Source organism: Papio anubis, chromosome 12, assembly GCF_008728515.1.
Source record: "Papio anubis isolate 15944 chromosome 12, Panubis1.0, whole genome shotgun sequence".
In the NCBI taxonomy this organism is placed as follows: domain Eukaryota; kingdom Metazoa; phylum Chordata; class Mammalia; order Primates; family Cercopithecidae; genus Papio; species Papio anubis.
Window position 1 is genome coordinate 9,355,251 of NC_044987.1, and position 21,701 is coordinate 9,376,951.

The window sequence follows — 21,701 nt, forward strand, 5'->3', positions numbered from 1 at the left end:
ACAGCTCCAGTTTTATAGTGGGGCCATGTGGGGCCACATGGGGAAGCTCCAGTATTCTCTGGAGGCAGAAGTAGCCAGGGGAGAGCCAGGCCAGTGCCTCAGGAATGGCAAGACGGGGTAAACAGTTTAGGACTGGCTAGTTTAAGTAATTTCTGCAAGCTGTAAACACTAAGGGATGGTCCTTAGTGCCTAGTACCTGACCCTGGGCTGACTAAGGCAGAGGACTCTGCCTCCTGGGATGTAGAGGTCAGGTAGAGGGGGCAGGGCTTGGCTTTGGTTAGTTTGCATATAGAAGATTTGCTGAGCCCTTTGCTATCTCTAAGAATTGGCTAATTTTTTTTTTTTTTTTGACGGAGTCACACTCTGTCACCCAGGCTGGAGTGCAGTGGCATGATCTCCGCTCACTGCAACATCCACCTCCCAGGTTCAAGTGATTCTCCTGCCCCACCCTCCCAAGTAGCTGGAATTACAGGAATGTGCCATGACGCCCAGCTAATTTTTTTTTTTTTTTTTGTATTTTTGTTAGAAACAGGGTTTTGCATGTTGGCCAGGCTAGTCTTGAATTCCTGATCTCAAGTGAGCCGCCTGCCTTTGCTGGGATTACAGGTGTGAGGCACTGAACCCAGCCAGAATTGGCTAATCTTGAAGGTACAGTCTCTCAGAACCAGAAAGGTCTTTAAAATGTTAAAAATCAAAATTTTCAGAAAATTAAAAAGTATAAATAACACAGTGCTTAAAGGAATCAGATACTGTATTGTGTCAATTCCATGTTTTTTTTCTTGAAAACATCCCAGTTAGTACCTTTCATCTTTCTGCTACCAACTGGTCTGGTCATTCGCTAGATCAGCTGCACAGCTGCTGCCTGGAGAACATCCCTGCCTTCATGCTGGGGATTCTTTTGTCTTCCTCTCCTGTCCTCGGGTTGCCATATTTAAAACATCTTTCTAGATATAGTTCCTTGCTTTGGTGAAAAAACAACAACAAACCAAACTCTTCAGCATATTTTTGAGAAAGGGGTACAGAGGAAATGGTTTTTAGGATATATAAGAATATTATTATTTAGCATTCTGAGAGCTTTGTTCTCTTCTAGCATTAGGTTGTGTTGAGAAACCCCAAATCTGTTCTGATTCCCAGTCCTTTTGGCTGACTCTGTTCTCCATCTTTAGATTCCTGCTCCTTTATTGTATGACTTTTTTGGTTCTCTCTGGAAGTTTTTAGGATGTTCTCCTTTTCCTTTCTCTTTTGAAATTTTATAATAATGTGCTTTAGAATGAAGTTTTTTTTTCCCCTTCATTATGTTATACTCAGTGAATCCTTTCAACCTAGAAGCTCATGACTTTAAATTGTGATATTTTCTTATTATTTTTCTGAAGATTTACTATTTCTATTTACTGCCTCTGTGGAGATGATTATATAGCTTTTCTCCTTTATGATGTTAATGTGATGAATTTCATAAATTAATTTGTAAATGTCAACTCAACCGTGCATTCTAGAGATATACACAACCTCATCATGATGTATTACCATTTTATTTTATTTTGTTTTGTTTTTGCCCATATCTTTATTGAAAGGTAATTGGCATATAATGAACTGCACATATTACAGTGAGCAATTTGGTAAATTTTGACATCTGCATATATCTATAAGACCATCACCATAATCAAGATATTCAACATATTCATCATCCCTCTCTCTCGCTGCCCAATCTCTGGGCAACCACTTCTCTGCTTTCTGTCATTGTAGATTAGTTTTCATTTTCTAGAATTTTGCATGAATGGAATCATGCAATATGTACATTTTCTTTTGTCTGGCTTATTAAACTCAGTGTAATTAGATATTCATCCATGTTTTTAAGTATAGCAACAGTTCATTTCCTTTTATTGTTGAGTAGTATTCTGTTGTATGGCTATGTCACCAGTGGCTTATTCATTCGCTTATAGATGAACAGTTATTTTTTCTACTTTTTGCATATTTTTTTTTTTTTTTTTGAGACGGAGTCTCGCTCTGTCACCCAGGCTGGAGTGCAGTGGCCGGATCTCAGCTCACTGCAAGCTCCGCCTCCCGGGTTCACACCATTCTCCTGCCTCAGCCTCCCGAGTAGCTGGGACTACAGGCGCCTGCCACCTCGCCCGGCTAAGTTTTTTTTGTATTTTTTAGTAGAGACGGGGTTTCACCGTGTTAGCCAGGATGGTCTCGATCTCCTGACCTCGTGATCCGCCCATCTCGGCCTCCCAAAGTGCTGGGATTACAGGCTTGAGCCACCGCGCCCGGCCACTTTTTGCATATTTCAAATGAAGCTGCTGTGAACATTCTTCTGTAGGTCTTTGTGTGAACATATGCTTCCATTTCTCTTGGATAAAAACCTATGTGTGGAATGGCTGAGTCATATGGTAGGTGTATGTTCAACTTTTTTGGTTTTTTTTAGCTTTTATTTTAAGTTCAGGGGTACATGCGCAGGTTTGTTACATAGGTAAATTGGTGTCAATGGGGTTTGTTGTACAGATTGTTTCATCACCCAGGTATTAAACCTAGTATCCATTAGTTATTCTTCCTGATCCTCTCCCTCCTCCCACCCTTCATCCTCCAGCAGGGCCCAGTGTGTATTGTTCCCTTCTGTGTGTCCATTTGTTCTCATCATTTAACTCCCATGTCTAAATTTTTAAGGATCTACCAAACTGTTTCCCAGTTTGAGAGCTGTGATTGTCCTATATTCTCACCAACACTTGCTATGGACAGTCTTTAAAATTAAGACATCTTCATGGGTACTAACAAAATTGATACCTTATTTCAGTTCTAATTTGCTTTTCTCTAGTGACATAGGATATTGAGCATCTTTTCAAGTGATTATTTACAATGTGTGTGTGTGTGTGTGTATTTTTGAGACAGGGTCTTGCTGTGTTGCCCAGTCTGGAGGGCAGTGGCTCAATCTCAGCTCACTGCAACCTCCACTGCCCAGGCTCAAGCAATCTTCCCACCTCAGCTCCCCAAGTAGCTGGGACCACAGGTGCACACCTCTATGCCCAGCTAATTTTTGTGTTTTTAGTAGAGATAAGATTTCACCATGTTGTCTAGGATGGTCTTGAATCCCTGAGCTCAAGTGATCCACCTGCCTTGGCCTCCCAAAGTGCTGGGATTATAGGCGTGACTGTGCCTGGCCTGTATGTCTTCTTTGGTGAAATGCCTCTTCAAATCTTTTGTGCATTTTCTTAGTACATTGTCTGTGTTCTTGGTATTGAGTTGTAAGAGTTTCTTTTTTTCTTTGAGCCGGAGTCTTGCTCTGTCGACCAGGCTGGAGTGCAGTGGTGTGATCTCAGCTCACTGCAACCTCTGCCTCCCAGGTTCAAGCGATTCTCCTGCCTTAGCCTTCTGAGTAGCTGGGATTACAGATGCACACCACCATGCCTGGCTAATTTTTGTATTTTTAGTAGAGACAGGGTTTCACCATGTTGGTCAGGCTGGTCTCGAACTCCTGACCTCGTGATCTGCCCTCCTCAGCCTCCCAAAGTGCTGGGATTACAGGCATGAGCCACCGTGCTTGGCCATGAGAGTTTCTTATAAATTCTAGATAAAAATTATTCGTTGAATATATGTTTTACAAATATTTTCTCCTAGTCTATAGGTTGCCTTTTAATTTTCTTAACATTATCTTTTGAAGAGCAAATGTTTTTTAAATGTGATGAAGGTTGAGTGTGGTGGCTCACGCCTATAATCCCAGCACTTTGGGAGACTGAGGTGGGCAGATCGCTTGAGGTCAGGAGTTAAAGACCAGACTGGGCAACATAGTGAGACCCCCTCTCAAAAAGAAAAATTAGCCTGTGCGTGGTGGCTCACGCCTATAATCTCAGCACTTTGGGAGGCCAAGGCGGGCGGATCACAAGGTCAGGAGATTGAGACGATCCTGGCTAACACGATGAAACCCTGTCTCTACTAAAAATACAAAAAAAAAAAAAAAAATTAGCCTGGCATGGTGGCACATGTCTGTAATCCCAGCTACTAGGGAGGCTGAAGCAAAAGAATTGCTTGAACCCGGGAGGCAGAGGTTGCAGTGAGCCAAGATCGTGCCATTGCACACTCCAGCCTGGGTGACAGAGTAAGACTCTGTCTCAAAAAAAAAAAAAAAAAGAAGAAGAAAAAAAAAGAAAAGAAAAAAGAAAGAAAAATTAAATGCGATGAAGTCCAATTTATTGATATTTTCCTTTTTATACTTTGTGTTTATGTTGTATTTAAGAAATCTTTATTAAACCCAAGGTCACTAAGATTTTTTTTCTTAAGTTTTCTTCTAGAAGCTTTATAATTTTAGCTCTTGTATTTAGGTCTATGATCCATCTCAAATGAGTTTCTTTCTTTCATTTTTGAAATGGAGTCTTGCTCTGTCGCCCAAACTGGAGTGCAATGACTCAGTCTTGGCTTACTGCAGCCTCCGCCTCCCAGGTTCAAGCGATTCTTCTGTCTCTGCCTCCTGAGTAGCTGGGATTACAGGTGCCTGCAACCATACCCAGCTAATTTTTGTATTTTTAGTAGAGACAGGGTTCTACTATTTTGGCCAGGCTGGTCTCAAACTCCTGACCTCAAGTGATCCACCCGCTTTGGCCTCCCAAAGTGCTGGGATTACAGGCATGAGCCACTGTGCCCAGCCTTCAAATTAGTTTTGTATATAGTGTGAGGTAAGGGTCAGGTCTCATTTTTTAAAATTTTTGATATAAAGTATTGCTGTTTCCCAGGCTGGTCTTGAGCTCCTTGGTTCAAGCCATCCTCCTGCTTCAGCCTCCCAAATTGCTGGGACTACTGAGGCACTCCACAGTGCTGGGCTTCAAGATTTATTTTCTTGCATATGGCTATTCAATTATTCCAGTATGATTCATTGAAAATCTTATCCCTTCCCCATTAAATTGTTTTGGCATCTTTGTTGAAAATCAATTGATCATGTATGTGTGGATCTACTTCTGAATTATTTATTCTGTTTCAATGGTATATATATGTGTGTGTCTTTTTTTAACATCCCTAATTTATTTTAAAATGTGTCTATCTTTATGCCAATCCCACACTGTATTGATTGCTATAGCTTTATGGTAAGTCTTGAAAATAAAGTAATATAAGTTCTCCAACTGTGTCCTTTTTTTTCTTTCCAAATTTGTTTTAGTTATTTTAGGTTCTTTGCATTTCCACATAAATCTTGGAATCAGCGGATGAATTTTTGCAAAAAATCTTGCTGGAAATTTGACTGTGATTGTGCAGAATCTACAGATCAATTTATACACATAGATCAATTTGTCATCTTAATGTGATGAATTACATTAATTGGTTTTCAAATATTAAACCAGCATTTTATTTTAAAATAAACCCCACTTAGTTATGATATTTTATCTTTTTTATATAATGTGAGATTTGATTTGCCAATATTTTGTTAAAGATTTTTGCATCATGTTCTTTTCCTGAAATTTTATTTTGTTCTAATGTCATAAAATAAGTTGGAAATTACCCTATCTCTACTTTGTTAAAGAACTTGTATTACATTGGTATTATTTCTAACTTGAATGTTTGATAGACTATACTAGTGAAAGCATCTGGGCCTAGGGTTTTCTCTGTGGAAGATTTTCAGTTACAAATTCAGTTTTACTGAGTCAGGTTTGATAAGTTATGTTTCTCAAGGAATTTATCTATTTAATCATTGAATGTATTGACCATTCGTTTATAATTTTGTTTTGTTATTGAAAATGTCTATAAGATTTATAGTGATGTTCCCTTTTTTATTCCTGACATTGTTAATTTGTGTTCTCTGTCCCTCCATCCCTCTCTCACTCTCTCTTGTCAGCTGGTCTGTGGGATTATCACCTTTATTAATCTTTTCAGAGAACCACTTTTGATTTCTTTGATTGCCTTTACTGTTTGTTAACTTTTTAGTTTATTGATTCTCTCTCTTAGCTTTATTATTTCCTTCCTGCTACTTAGCAGGAGTTTAATTTGCCCTTCAGTTGTTTAGCTTCCTAAGGAAGGAAATTTGATTATATTTTAAACTTAAAACAATCTTAAAGCTATAAAATTCCCTTTAAGCACTGTTTTAGCTGAATTCTACATATTTTGATTGGGTAGGTTTTCATCATTCAATTAAAAACATAGTTTCTAATTTTTTCTTGCAATTTCTTCTTTAACCCATAGGTTAGTTGGAAGTTTGCTGCTTAATTTCAAAGTGCTTGGGAAGTTTTATAGCTATCTTGTTAAAAACTGATTTCTAATTTTATTTTGTCAGAGAACATACTTTGTATGACTTAAATCTTTTAAAATATGTTAAGACTGATTTAGGGTCCAGCATATGGTACATCTTAGTGAATGTAATATGTGCCATTGGAAATGATGCGCATTCTGCAATTGTTGGTTGTAATGTGCTATAAATGTCAACTAGGTTAACTTGGTTGATAGTATTGTTGAATTCCTCTGTGTTCCAAATGATACTTTTTGTCTGTTTATTCTGTCAACTAATGAGAAAGGTTTATTAAAATCTCCAACCATTATTGTGCATTTATTTCTATTTCTTTAGTTCTGTTGATTTTTGTTTATATATTTTGAAGCTCTGAGTACATCTCCCTGATGAGTTGATCCTTTTATCATTATGAAATGTCATTCTTTCTCTGTAATACTTACCTTAAAATCTACTTTGTCTGATATGAATGTAGCCACTCAAGCTTTCTTACGCATACTGTTTGCAAAGTGTGTGTGTGTGTGTGTGTGTGTGTGTGTGTGTCTATCTCAATCCTTTTAGTTTCTGCCTATCTCTGTCTTTTTATTTCAAGTGTGTTTTTGCAGGTAGTATATAGTTGGATCTTGTTTTTCTTCAGTCTGACAATTTATGCTTCTTGATTATTGTGTTTAGTTTATTTGCATAGTGTGTAGTCCACTGACATTTGACATAATATTGATAATTTGTGTTGAAGTGTATTGTCTTCATTTCTGATTGTCCCATCTGGTTTTGTTGCTGTTTTGTTGTTCCTCTGTTCCACCTTTTTTGCCTTCTTTTGGGTTAATCAAATATTCTTTGGCTTTCCATCTTATGTCTTCTGTTGGATTTGTATCTATACCTCATCGTATTTTTTTTTTTAGTGGTTTCTCTAGGGATTACACTATACATTATTAAGTTATCATAGTCCATTTAGAATTAATATTGTGCCACTTTACATAAAATGTAAAACACTTGTCACAGTATAAAGTCTATTCCTTCCATCTTTTGTGCTATAATTGTCATATATTTATTTCAATCTACATTATATACTCCACAACACAAAGTTATTAGTTTTGCTTTAGACAGTTAGTTGTCTTTTAAGAAAATCAGAAGAAGCAAAAAAAAGATTCTTTAAAAATATTTACCTACATATTTATCATTTCTGGTGTTCCCTATTTTTTCCTGAAGATCCTGATTTTGCATCATTTCCTTTCAACCCAAAATACTTTTTATAGCGTGTCTTGTAGTGTAGAGCCACAGGTGACAGATTCCTTCAGCCTTCATTTATTTATTTCATTTATTTCATGTTTTTCCCTTCTTTCAAGGATCACAGCCTTGCACTGCCTGTGTCCAGTGCCTGAAAACAATTGGTTCATAGATTTTGTCCAGATCGTAGTTGTTTATGATAGGAGGGGTAAGTCCAATACTAGTTTCTCTGTCATGGCTGAAAGGGGCCATCTCTTCTGTTTTTGCTTTCTAGAATTCCTTTTATTCAAGTATTGGACTTCTGAAGCTGATCTTCTGAATATTTTTCTCCTCCCATATTCTATCTGCTTATTTTGTTTCACTCTCCAGGGAACTTTCTCAGCCTTCAGCTCGGTGGAAAAGTCTAGATTTTCTATCATACCTTTAATTTCTAAGAGCCCTTTCCAGTTTCTACAAAATTTGTGGGTTTTTTTTCTTTTTTCTGGTCTTAGTAAGTCTACATCTTCGTAGTTTTTAAATTAATTCTGATAAATAGAACACGTTTTGAGGAAGAAAGGTGTTCTGTTATCCTTCTGAAGGCAGGCATAGCAGTTTCTTAGAAGAGGTTTCTTCTGCTCTCTCTGTTGCTTTTGATTTCCCTCCTCTATACATTTTTGTCTTTCATGTTGGGGGTTATTCTCAAATGTCTGGCAATCCTTGAGCATCTTTTCATATTTAAAAGTGAGGCCTTATGGTCAGGCATGGTGGCTCACACCTATAATCCCAGCACTGTGGGAGGACAAGGCAGGAGGATCCCTTGAGCCTAGGAGTTTGTGACCAGCCCCATCTCTACAACTCTACCAAAAAAAAAAATAATGCAAAAAGGTAGCCAGGCATGGTGAATGGAGTGCACTTATAGTCCCAACTACTTGGGAGGCCTAGGCAGGAGGATTACTTGAGCCCAGGATTTTCAAGACCAGCCTGGCCAACATAGTGAGACCCTGTCTCTACAAAAAGTTAAAAAAAAAAAAAAAAAAAAGCGTTAGCTGGGCCTGGTGGCATGCACCTGTAATTCCAGCTACTTGGAAGGCTAAGGCTAGAGAATTGCTTGAACTTAGGAGTTTGAGGCTACAGTGAGCTATGTTTACACCATTGCACACCAGCCTGGGCAACAGAGCAAGCCCCTGTCTCTAAAAACATTAATTAAAAAAAAAAAAGTGGCTGGTGATAGCTCACGCCTATAATCTCAACATTTTAGGAGGCCAAGGCCGGTGGATTGCTTGAGCTCAGGAGTTTGAAACCAGCCTAGGAAACATGGCAAGTTCCCCATCTCTACAAAAATTACAAAAATTAGCTGGGCATGGTGGCATGCGCCAGTAGTCCCAACTACTCAGGAGGCTGAGGTGGGAGGATTGCTTGAACCCTGGAGGAAGAGGTTGCAGTGAGCTGAGATTGAGCCACTCCCCTTCAGCCTAGGTGTCAGAGCGAAACCCTTGAAAAAAAGAAGTGAGGCCCTAGAAGGCTGTGGGGTCAGGGCTTGTTTCTTGCTGGATCACAGTGCCAGTAAGGACCTATGCATCTTGTTCGGAGATCTTGACAGTTGGCATGTATTTGTAGACTTATAGTATCCGTAGAGAGGTGTCCTCCAATGGCTTGATGGACAGAATAAACCAACTGCCAGTGTCCTTGGAGCCTAATCACGGAAGGAGGCCAGGGGTCTGTCTGGTGGGTTGGTCTGTAGAGTCTTACATCCTCTCTCTGTTTTTGGTAAGAACCCTCACCCTCACTTTTAGGTGGTCTGGTGCTCTGAGTCCAGAGCCTCTAGTTCAACCTACTCCAAGTGAAGTCTATAGTCCTTCTGAGCTGAGAGGATGCAGTTTCGTTTCTATCTGGGTTGGAAGAAGACACTTGGGTCTCACTATTCTTATGAAGGATACCAGCATATCTTCCTTATGTAGCCCCACCATGCTGCCCCTTAGGGTCTGCAATTCCTAAGCCATTCTGCATCTGCAGTGTGACCCCCTTTACCATGGGCAGCCTCCTCTCACCAGGTTTAACCCTGCTGAGCCTGCTGGGCCGGCATCTGTTTTCTGGCATTTCTCTTGCTGTTGTCTTTTCTCCTGTTCACTTTGTCCCTTTTGGGTTATTCTTTTTTGATCCTGTGACTCTCATTTTAGTAGGGTTTGAGGAGGAAGGGCTGATAAATGTGTGCCCAATCTCCTGTGTACCCACCTTCTACTATAAAGAAATGGTTACAGGAAATCATTTTAAAAATTATGTTAGGGACTGGGCGTGGTGGCTCACACCTGTAATCACAGCACTTTGGGAGGCTGAAGTAGGAAGATCACTTGAGCCTGGGAGTTAGAAGCCAGCCTGGGTAAAAATAAAGAGGGAGTACTGGACTCACTCTTTACAAAAAAATGAAAAAGTTTACCGTGAGTGGTGGTGTGCACCTATGGTCTTGGGCGGCTGAGGTGGAAGAATTGCCTGAGCCCAGGACGTGGAGGTTGCGGTGGACTTCGATCATGTCATTGGACTCCAGTCTGGGTGATATTGTGAGACTGTTTAAAAAAAAGAAGTTATTATGTGGATGGTGCAAGAGAGACTGTGAAACTCTCCTCAGAGTTTCATTGTAAGCTTGGTCTTACACTAGGAACTTGGTGAATAAATAAATGTACATTTACATTTTTAGGTCAAAATAATTTGCTTGAGTTAATAAGTCTGTAGGAGTCATTATTATTTTTCTCACAACTTACCACTTTTATTGGGGCTTTCAATTTATCAATCTATTCTGTTCCTGTGATGTAAAACACAGTCCCCTTTTACCTTATAACCTTTATTTAATAGCAGACGGTGGTTGTCTGGATAAGAGGAAATTGGAAGTCCAGGACAGTGAATTATGTCTTTCATATTTTTGAGACAAGATCTCACTATGTCACCCAGGCTATATAGTACAGTGGCAACAGTCATGGCTCACCGCAGCCTCCACCTCCCTGGCTCAAGCAATCTTCCCACCTCAGTCTCCCGAGTAGCTGGGACTACAGGTGTGCACCACCATGCCTGGCTAATTTTGTTCATTTTTTTGTAGAGACAGAGTTTTACTATGTTGCCCAGGCTGGGCTCAAGTGACCCTCCCACCCTGGCCTTCCAAATTGCTAGGATTATAGGCATGAGACACCATACCCAGTCATGTCTTCCTCTTTTCCAGGTGACTAAATAGCTAAGTTACCCGTGGAAGTGGACTGAATCTAGATGATAGTACTGCTCTCAGTCCTCTCTTTTTCAATCGTTCATTAATTCTTTCAACCAATATGTGTTGGCTGCATGCCCTGGTGCATCTCCCTGTGGGAATGCACAGCCAATGACTTAATCCACGCAGATCTTTCCTGGTTGTTCATAAGCATAAAAGGGACATAGTTACCAGGCATAGTGGCTCACACCTGTAATCCCACTCGAGAGGCTGAGGTGGGAGGATTGCTTGAGGCCAGGAGTTTGAGACCATCCTGGGCAACACAGTGAGATCCCTACCTCTAAAAAAATTTAAAACAAAAAAAATCTTAGTCAGGTGTGGTGGCACCTGCCTATAGTCTCAGCTACTTGGGAGGCTGAGGCAGGAGGATCACTCGAGCCAAGGAGTTCGAGGCTGCAGTGAGCCATGATTGTGCCACTGCATTCCAGCTTGTGTGACAGAGTGAGACCCTGTGTCTAAAACAAAGAATGGGACATAGTTGTGGTGAATTTCTTTTTTTTGTTTGTTTTTTTACTTTTTGTCTGAAGGTAAAAATGTATCTTTGTTCTCTTAATTTTTGTCGGGGGGGCAACCACTCATGTCAAACAATAGTGGTAAGGGGAGGAAAATATTATGCAAAGGGCTAAATGTGCTGTAAAAATTACCTTTTCTATGAATGGGGTCATTTGAAACACTTTAATAAAATACACTGGTTAATAGTCATTATTGGAATCAAGGACTCCACATAATTTTAATCATCATTCAGAATACTTTACTGTGCAGCAAGATTTAGCAATGTTATAGGCCTCAGGGAAGGTTCTCTGCATTTCTTTTCAAGTTTTAAGCTTTCATGTTATAGTCCTAGAGGCACACTCTCACCAAAAGCAGGAGGGAGAAACAGCCTGCTGAATGGTGTGGCCAGACCCCTTTCTGGATTCAAATCTTCTCAGTTCTGGGAAGAAGTCATTTGGAAGAATGACTTTTCTTGGAAGAGCATAGTTCACTTCAATAGTATCCAAACAGCTAGCAAGTTTTTTTTTTTTTTTTGGCAGGATCTCACTTTGTCATCCAGGCTGGAGTGCAGTGGCATAATCACGGCTCACTGCAGTCTCCATCTCCATGGCTCAATTGATCCTCCCACCTCAGCCTCCTGAGTAGTTGGGACCGCAGGTGTGCCATCATGCCTAATTTTTCTATTTTTTGTAGAGATGGAGTCTCGCTGTGTTGCCCAGGTTGGTCTCGAACTCCTGGACTCAAGCAATCCTCTCATCTCGGCCTCCCAAAGTGCTGGGATTATAGGTGTGAGCCACCACACCTGGTAACAACTAGCAGTTTTAGCTGACAAAGAAATTCAACCCCAAATGACCTGGCCTGAAGTTATTTTTGACAGGTAGCTTCCCCACTGCCACACAAGGGACTAAAGGAACTCTCTACCACAATTTCTATGTCTGTGTCTTATGCTAGGATCAACAGTATTTATATGCACAAGAGCTGTCATTTTTCAAAAACCTTTCTTTGTCCCCCTTTCGTTGTTTCCCCTCCAGCTCTCCACCCTGTGCACAGGATACTGTCCTGGTCAAGGAGGGGAGGGAGGGAGTCTATAAACAGTGCCTGTAAAGAGGCGAGGGCTTGTGCAGAAGTGATGGATGCTGTTGGAACAGAGCAAAGTCTAGCAGGATGGACAGAAAATGTGGGAACCAGATCTAGGGAGGGTGGGAAGGGTGAGAGGATCAGAATCAAACACTGGAGAGGGAGGAGAAGAGGCTGGGGCATGATGGAGGTGGGGAAGCCCAAGGATTAGGGGGTAATCTACACAGAGGGAAGGAGCCAGGGTTTTCTTGGCAGTATTTTGTGTATGCCTCTCCTTTTATTTTATTTTTTAGTGGCGGACTTCTGAGAAATAAGAAAACAAGGGATGAGCATGGTTCCCATAATAGTAGGAACTCACAGTACCTTTTGTAAGCTTATAATTGATTTTCCCATCTCTGTTTTCCCAAGCCTGACAATTCAGACCTGGAGGCTTTGTGTCTGAGAGGGGGAGGGGAGGGAAGCTCTACCAGTGCATCATTCCGGCCACAGTCCAGGCTTATTAGCATTTGAGCAGCAAGAAGGATCTATCCCTAGAAGCTTCCTCCCTGCTTTCTTCCTGGAACTCCCCAGGGAGTGAGGACCTTGGGGAAGGAGGAGATGGTGTAGTTGAAAGAAGCAATATTAACAGTCAGGGATTTAAACCCACTAAAATCAGCCACATTTCAGAAAATGTAAACATGCCATTTTTATATAGACTTAGTGCCCACCGCCCCCTACCCCCTGCCAAATCCTGATTATAGACTAACAGTTGCTGTTAGATGCTTATAAAAAATAAACCCGTTTCTCAGGATGAGCCTAACTTGGGCTCACACTAACTTGGGCTGGGAACATACTGATAAATTTCTTCCTTTTTCTCCCCTAATTTTGATCTGGAGGAAAAAATGTATCTTTGTTCTCTTAATTTTGGGCTAACTTCTACTGCAGGACTTTCTGGCCTGAAGAAAGTTCTTCCACATGAGTGTAGTTGTGAACAAAGTGTAGCTCCAGGAGTTTTGTTCTGCATAGTGGGGAGCGGTGGAAACCACGAGGCTACCGCAGGTGGTGGACTTGGCAGAGAGAGGAGCATATGGGTTTGACAGCGGAAATAGATGTCACCATCTGGTACATGGACCTTCAGATGATTCCATTACCTCCCTGTCCTACCCCATATCTAGGTTGAGCACGGGTGGCATTTAAGATATATTTGCTTAATTTTTTTTCTTTTTTAATGACATAGTCCTGGTTTTAAGCAAATGGAGATAAAAGGCGATGTGCTCTGTTTGGGATGTCTGCCAAGGCAGAGCTCACAGAAGATGGGAGAAGTTTCTGAGGATAGCTACCTCTGACATGATTGCTTGGATTGGCGCTCGGCTGTTTCCTGTTAGAAAAGCCAGAATACAAGCCCCAGGGAAGGGGCCAGTCAGTGTGCCAGCTACTGGAGCGCAAGGAGGATTCATTCCTGGATGAGAGGTGACTCAGCAGAGAGATTTCCTAGAGACACCTCCTGCCTCCCCCTTGGATGACATTCAAATCAGACTTCTAGACATACAGCTTGTGAGGTGTTCAGGGATTAATTTTTCTGTGGGACAAATGTAAGTGCCAGACTATGGCAGTTTGGGATATGGTCAGTTGAGCCAGATATGCTTTGACTATCTTGTTAGATTTGAACATCTAGAATTCTGATGGCTGTGAACTTTGAGAATCTTACTTGGGATTATGGAATTATAGAGACACAGGGCAAATGAGATAAATGGGTTTCTCTTTCATAGTTTTGTTGTTGTTTAGTTCATGCGGTCAGGTTATTCAGTGGCATGTCCCAGGTAGATTTCTTACATCTGCCATCAGCTATGACATCACGCCTGGATTCCAGTAACAGGATGGCATTTCATCAAATTCTGAAAGTCATCATTATTTGGACTAGAATAACCTATTCCTTAAAATGCCTAGGAACACGAAATCTGGAAACAAACCCCCAGGTTGGAACTCCTTAACAAAATCAGGGCACCTTTGCTGCAGTTTGTTGCAGTGTCACTTACCTGGAGAAGGAGCCTTGTTCATCCCAGGATGACCCGTCTTTGGGTTAAAAAACAGTGCTATTCCCTTTGAGTCAGAATGGTGCTGGCCACTCCCCTATCATCTTTTCCTGCCAAGTTGTATTCAGTGCAGCATGCTGGATTTCTGGCATGCTGGAGTCAGTGATGGGGCAAAGATATGTTTGGAATTGGATGAAACTCTGGACACCTCTTCAGCTCCACTGTTTAGACAGCAGCTGACTGGAGTGGCCTCCCAGTCAGTATCATCCATTCTTGAGACTAGAGGCAATCCCACTTCTGCTGACAGTCACCCAGAATTCCATCTCCCCACCTCCTCTCCAGATCCATGAGAAAGAAGAGGAAGAGTTCAATGAGAAGAGTGAGAATGATTCTGGTATCAACGAGGAGCCTCTGCTCACAGCAGATCAGGTATGAGTATCTCTCCAGGTTATTGGGACCTTTCGTTCTTTTGATGGAGAAAAAGTTCAAGAGAACACACTTGCTACATCCGTTTAAGGCAGAAGAAAGATATGTGGTCATGTGACGCCTGTGCTGATGGCTCAGAGTATTTTTTGTTTCTTTTTTTCTTTATATATATATTTTTGAGACAGAGTCTTGCTCTGTCACCCAGGCTGGAGTGCAGTGGCGTGATCTTGGCTCACTGCAACCTCTGCCTCCCGGGTTTAAGTGATTCTCCTGCCTCAGCCTCCCAAGTAGCTGGGGCTACAGGCATGCATGACCATGCCTGGCTAATTTTTATAAATTTTTTTTAGTAGACATGTAGTTTCACCATGTTGGCCAGGCTGGTCGCAAACTCCTAACCTCAAGTGATCTACCTGCCTCAGCCTCCCAAAGTGCTGGGATTACAGGCACGAGCCACCATGCCTGGCTTTATTTATTTATTTTTTTTCATTTTGAGACAGGGTCTCACCCTATCACCCAGGTGGGAGTGCAGTGGCACAATCAGGCTTCACTGCAGCCTCAACCTCCCTGGCTCAAGTGATACTCCCACCTCAGGCCCCTAAGTAGCTGGGACTATAGGCATGCACCACTATGGCCAGCTAATTTTTTGTACTTTTAGTGAAGATGAGGTTTCACCATGCTGCCCAGGCTGGTCTCAAACTCCTGGACTCAAGCAATCCACCCGCCTTGGCCTCCCAAAGTGCTGGGATTACAGGCATGAGCCACGGTGCCTGTCCAACTCAGAGTATTTTATTTTTTATTTTTTATTTTTTATTTTTTGAGACGGAGTCTCGCTCTGTCGCCCAGGCTGGAGTGCAGTGGCCGGATCTCAGCTCACTGCAAGCTCCGCCTCCCGGGTTCACGCCATTCTCCTACCTCAGCCTCCCGAGTAGCTGGGACTACAGGCGCCCGCCACATCGCCCGGCTAGTTTTTTGTATTTTTTTTAGTAGAGACGGGGTTTCACAGTGTTAGCCAGGATGGTCTCGATCTCCTGACCTCGTGATCCGCCCGTCTCGGCCTCCCAAAGTGCTGGGATTACAGGGTTGAGCCACTGCGCCCGGCCTAACTCAGAGTATTTTTGATAAGGGATTTCATTTCTCTTTCTGCCTCAGGTTGCCCACCTGCAGTGAACATGAATGTCATTCTTGACACTTGGGATAGTTGGGGTCAGTCTCTGATAGTAGCCAGAGACCGGCATAGTGTTTAGTAGCTTCGATTCCTGCTAAGCCTTCGTATTGCAATTCATTGTACTTGGAGTCAAGACGCTTAAACAAGGGTCCCAAACACCTGCTTTTCCAAAAAGAGAAGTGACAGATGAGGCTTTTGTGTGATGGGTATTTTCTTACATTTCATAGAACACTCAAAATTTTGAGCCTTCCAAAAGGAGTCCTAGAGCCACTTTGGCTTTGTGAAAAAAGATAGAGTGCTTCGCATTCAACTGAGATCATCATAGCTTTAATAATTTATTACTTAGAGAGGATAATGTTCAGTTTCCGGATTCCTTATTCAATGTTTTAGTCAACAAATATTTATGGGTGCTTATTTTGAGCTAAACACTACACAAGTTTCCACAAAGTCTTTCTGCAAAGCTCCACTGGGAGCATTCAGTGCCAGAAAGTGCTTTTTAGCAACAAAGGTGCTTTTTCATATCTGTGATAAAAAGGTGGAAATTGAAACAGGTGAAGATTAGGAGACTAAAGAGAACCAAATTTTTAAAAATAGGGGCTAACAGCTATTCTTGTGACTTGTAGGAGGAACTACAATTCAATGATATGAACTCAATTATAACTACTCTTAGAGAAAGGGACATTCAGCCATAAGATCCTGACAGGGATTTGTGTCATTTGGTTGCATTCTGTGAAATGGTTTTCAGTAGTCAAAGACTGGCTATCTCCTAAGTTTGTGAGTAGAGGTGAAAAGGCTTGGGAATAAGAATGGAAATTATTCTAAAGGAGGAGATCCCGAAGTCCCTTACCTTTGGTCCAGCCCACTGTGAGGAAACCACCTCAAAGACTATGGTGCTGGCCTTGGAGATTTAGTCCATCCATGGAGAACAGACAAAGGTGAAGGCTGTGACAAAACTCATCTAAAGACCTGCTTTCAGCAGCAGTCTTCTTTATTTGTAAATAATTAATGTACAAAGTAATTCACTCTTTTTTTTGAAATAGGATCTGGCTCTGTTGCCCAGGCTAGAGTCCAGTGGACCGATCTCAGTTCACTGCAACCTCCACCTGCTGGGTGCAAACCAATCTCCCACCTCAGCCTCCCAAGTAGCGTGGACTACAGACACACGTCACCACAACTGGCTAATTTTTCTGGGTTTTTTTGCAGAGATGGTGTCTCCCCATGTTGCTCAGGCTAGTCTTGAACTCCTGAGCTCAAGTGATCCACCTGCCTCGGCCTCCCAAAGTGCTGGGATTACAGGCATGAGCCACCATGCCCAGCTAGTAATTCACTCTTGTTCCTTTTGGCAGATATCTAATTTTCCCTCCACTTCTGGGAGCTGGCTCCTGTCAATAGTCTAGATTAGAGCTGGGATTCTTATCTATTTGCTGCTCTCTAGACTCTATCTATCCTTCTATTATTTCATTATCTCTATTTTCATTTGTTGCTGGGCAGCTTCAGTTCTTGTCTAGGTGAATTTTGGAGAAATAGCTGTTTTCCTCCCCATTTTGTGTTGTTCTAGAAGCACATTGTTTTTTCCAGTCACATGTATTATGACAATTAATGGACTGGGTTTTGTGTTAAAGTTGGGTGAATGAAATGTTTTCCCACTTAGAAATAAAGAGCTCAGCAAATTGAAGTAAATGTTCCCTTCCAGGCAGCTCTGCCTTGCTTCCTGAAAGAGTAGCTTATTTCCAATAAATCATTTATCTAAATGGAGCTCTTGGAAGAGGTTTTACATTAAAGAGTGCTTTACATTAAAGAAAGAGTGTGTGCAAGCCTTTGGTTGGAACTATTTTTATTATTCAGTATTTATTTAAAAATGATATTGCTTTAGAAAATTTCAGATAGCTAATTAGAAACATCCTTAACTGATCAAAATTGAAGCCAGAATGCCCCTCTAGCAGAGAACAGAGTTAGCACTCTCTCGTGTACCTTCTTCAGGTAATTGAGGAGATTGAGGAGATGATGCAGAACTCCCCAGACCCTGAGGAAGAAGAGGAGGTTCTGGAAGAAGAGGATGGAGGAGAAACCTCCTCCCAGGCAGACTCGGTTCTCCTGCAGGAGATGCAAGCGTTGACACAGACCTTCAACAACAACTGGTCCTATGAAGGTGAGGGCCCTGGGTGCTGGGCTGGCCGAGGAGGAAGCACCTGCTCGGGGCCAGGCTCTGGGCTGTGTGCTTTGTACACGGCTAATAGAACCCTGATCACTGCCTCAGAGCAGAGCCTTGCAGGTCTAGGCAGTCAGCAATACCTTTCTTTCTTTCTTTCTTTCTTTCTTACATCAGGAGAGAAGTTTGCATTTTTGAGAAAAAAAATAAGGTAGTCGAGCAAAATTTAAATGTTAAAACTAACCAAAGACTAAGACAGAATAAGCAGAAGAAATCTGAACTTCTATGTAAAAGCAATGAATGATGCTACCATAAAATCAATGAAAAAAAGGGTAATAACAGCTCATCTTTTTGAAGTGCTTTCTATGTGCCAGAACTTATTCTAAGACTTCCTTCCTTCCTTCCTTCCTTCCTTCCTTCCTCCCTCCCTCCCTCCCTCCTTCTCTCTCTCCTTCCTTCCTTCCTTCCTTCCTTCCTTCCTTCCTTCCTTCCTTCCTTCCTTCCTTCCTTCCTTCCTTCCTTCTTGAGACAGAGTCTCTGTCACCCAGGCTGGAGTACAGTGGCATGGTCTTAGCTCACTGCAGCCTCCACCTCCCAGGTTGAAGTGATTCTCAAGCCTCAGCCTCCTGAGTAGCTGGGACTACAGGCATGTGCCACCACGCCTTGCTAAATTTTATATTTTTGTAGAGAGGAGGTTTCGCCATGTTGGCCAGGCTGGTCTCAAACTCCTGACCTCAAGTGATCTGCCTGCCTCAGCCTCCCAAAGTTCTGGGATTACAAGCATGAGCCACTGCACCTGGCCTTATTCTAAGACTTTCTATGCCTAATCTCATTTCATCTTCACACCAACCCCATTAGGATCAAGCTAACTGAGTCTTTCAGAGGTTACATGACTTGTCCAAGGCCACTGTTAGAATGAGATTAGATCAGATACGATTAGAAATGAGATCTCCTTGTGTGCAGAAAACCTCTCCACAAAGACAGATGATAAATAGAACTATTTTATTACTATTTTTATTTTATTTATTTATTTATTTTTTAGAGACAGAGTCTGGCTCTGTCACCCAGGCTGGAGTGCAGTGGCGTGATCTCAGCTCACTGCAGCCTCCATCTCCTGGGTTCAAGTGATTCTCCCGCCTCAGCCTCCTGAGTAGCCGGGATTACAGGTATGCACCACCACACCCAGCTAATTTACTTTTAGTAGAGATGGGGTTTCTCTATATTGGCCAGGCTGGTCTCAAACTCCTGACCTCAGGTGATCCACCTGCCTCGGCCTCCCAAAGTGCTGGGATTACAGATGTGAGCCACTGCGCCTGGCCTAGAAAACTATTTTATTATTGAGTAAGCATTAAACCAGGATGGGAGCCACATCACAGACAACTCTCTAAAGAGATTGCAAAGACAGAAAGCAGTCTCAGTCTTGTATAGCAAAGTGGATAAATGGAACCCATTACATTGAGTGCGTTTTGCGATTTGAAGTCAGAAGGGAGTTAGGCCCCTCTGCTCAGAACAATGAGAGATTGAGCATTATATTCTTTGATGATTATATTTCTTTTTCTTTTCTTTCTTTTTTTTTTTTTGAGACGGAGTTTTGCTCTGTTGCCCAGGCTGGAGTATAGTGGCGCAATCTCGGCTCACTGCAACCTCCGCCTCCTGGGTTTAAGCAGTTCTCCTGCCTTAGCCTCCCGAGTAGCTGGGATTACAGGCATGCACCACTATGCCTGGCTAATTTTTGTATTCTTAGTAGAGTAAGAGTTTCACCATGTTGGCCAAGCTGGTCTCAAACTCTTGACCTTGTGATCCACCTGCCTCAGCCTCCCAAAGTCCTGGGATTACAGGCGTGAGCCACTGCATCCAGTCTGATGATTATATTTCAAAGCAGTGACCCCCAGGCCCTTGAAGAAACCCTACTGAATTGCAAGAATAACAATAATTTAACATAAAGGTAACATACATGTATTTTAAAGATTTAATCTAAATCTTTGAGAGATTGAAAAGGACAGGTAGAAGAAATTCTGAAAGAAAAGAGAGATGGGGGAGAGGAAAAGTCTTTTCCCTTATTTTCAACAGGGAGAATCAAGCCTCTCATTTAAAATTTGTATTTGTGCTTAGACCATGCACAAGTCATAAGGGGTGAAGCTGACATTTGAAGCCAGGTAGGTTAACTCCAGAGGCCATCCTCTTAACTCTCTGACACAGGTTTATAGTAATTATGATTGTGCACAAGAAACGGCTGGATGAAGCATGAAAAGAAAAAGTGTAGCACAACAAAGGCAAAAAAATTCATCAGCCGTAGGGTATCGATGCCCCGCTGCAGGAGGGGCCCCATCCTAGGAGCAGATCCACCTATGGGGAGATGGGAACTTAGAAACAAGGGAGGGAGAAGGTGGGTTGGTCAGGGTTGAAAGGTCAACCACTGGTTAGAAGTGGTCGAAGCAGAGGCAGAATCTGTAGGCCTGCATCCTGCAAGTCAGACTTTGGCTCTGAATAGCAGCGGCAGGAGGTGGCCGGCAGAGAATCTGCTTGGTGTTGAACTGGACTTGGCTGCCTCGCTGCATTCCCGACTGCCCCAGTCAGGCCTTTCCCGGCCACACAAAGGTCCCAAAGATAGACGCGTTCAGCAAAAGACTTGTGAAAACAGCTGAAATGCAGAGTGAAATGGCAAAAAAACAGAAGGGGGAGAGGGCAGCTCCAAAGAGCAGAATAAGGGAAAAGCCCAACCAAGTCAGCAAATATCCCGGCGAAGCATAAACAAAGAGGAAGAGGAAAATGGATTCTCAGGTGAAAGTGAAGGATACCATTAGACGTTGTATATTTAAAAATAACTAAAAGAGTATAATTGGATTGTGACAAAAAGGAAAAATGCCTGAGGGAGTGGATACCCCATTCTCCATGATGATCTGATTACTATGCATTGCATGTCTGTATCAAAACATCTCATGTACCCCATAAACACATACACCCACTATGTACCCACAAACATGAAACATTAAAAATCAATCAATCAATCCTTCCTCCCCTGCTGTGAAAAGATGCCATTAGATGGAGCCACATTTTAAAAGATGTTTCCCAAATGTATTTTATTTTTTCAATGTTGATTTTATATATATATATATATATTTTTTTTAATAGAGACAGAGTTTCACCATGTTGGCCAGACTGGTCTCGAACTCCTGGCCGCAGGTGACCCACCTGGCTCAGTCTCTCAAAGTGCTGGGATTACAGGTGTGAGCCACTGCACCTGGCCTTAATTTTTTTTTAATGTTTAAAATAATTTTTAATCAGAAAATGCTTAAAGTGTATAAAAGTTATTTATTTATTTATATTTTAGGACAGAGTTTTGCTTTTGTTGCCCAGGCTAGAGTGCAGTGGCATGATCTCTGCTCACTGCAACCTCTGCCTCTCAGGTTCAAGTTGTTCTCCTGCCTCACCCTCCCGAATAGTTAGAATTATAGGCATGCACCACCATGCCTGGCTAATTTTGTATTTTTAGTAGAGGCAGGTAAAACCCTGCCTCTACTAGGTTTTACCTGCTGGCCAGGCTGGTTTTGAACTTCTGACCTCAGGTGATCTGCCCATCTCAGCCTCCCAGTGTGCTGGGGTTACAGGCATGAGCCACCACGCCCGGCCTAAGGTGTACAAAGTTTTAAAGCATGATTTAGACCCGCATACAAGTGTAATCTCAACTATGAAAATATACAATATGTAAACCGAAAAATTTGGAATAAAAT

At 42.0% G+C, this 21,701-nt stretch overlaps 1 protein-coding gene across 4 annotated transcripts in view; it reads left to right on the forward strand.

Annotated features, from left to right (window-relative positions):
• FEZ1 (fasciculation and elongation protein zeta 1) overlaps positions 1-21,701 on the forward strand; it is a 51,282-nt gene that overhangs the window by 18,277 nt on the left and 11,304 nt on the right. For 3 of the 4 annotated variants that reach the window (XM_021926719.2, XM_021926723.2, XM_021926721.2), the window contains exons 4-5: positions 14,546-14,659; positions 17,802-17,970. In XM_021926719.2, the coding sequence (XP_021782411.1) occupies positions 14,546-14,659; positions 17,802-17,970 (283 nt within the window). The remainder of the gene's footprint in view (positions 1-14,545; positions 14,660-17,801; positions 17,971-21,701) is intronic. The other variant, XM_021926722.2, reaches the window with a different exon arrangement.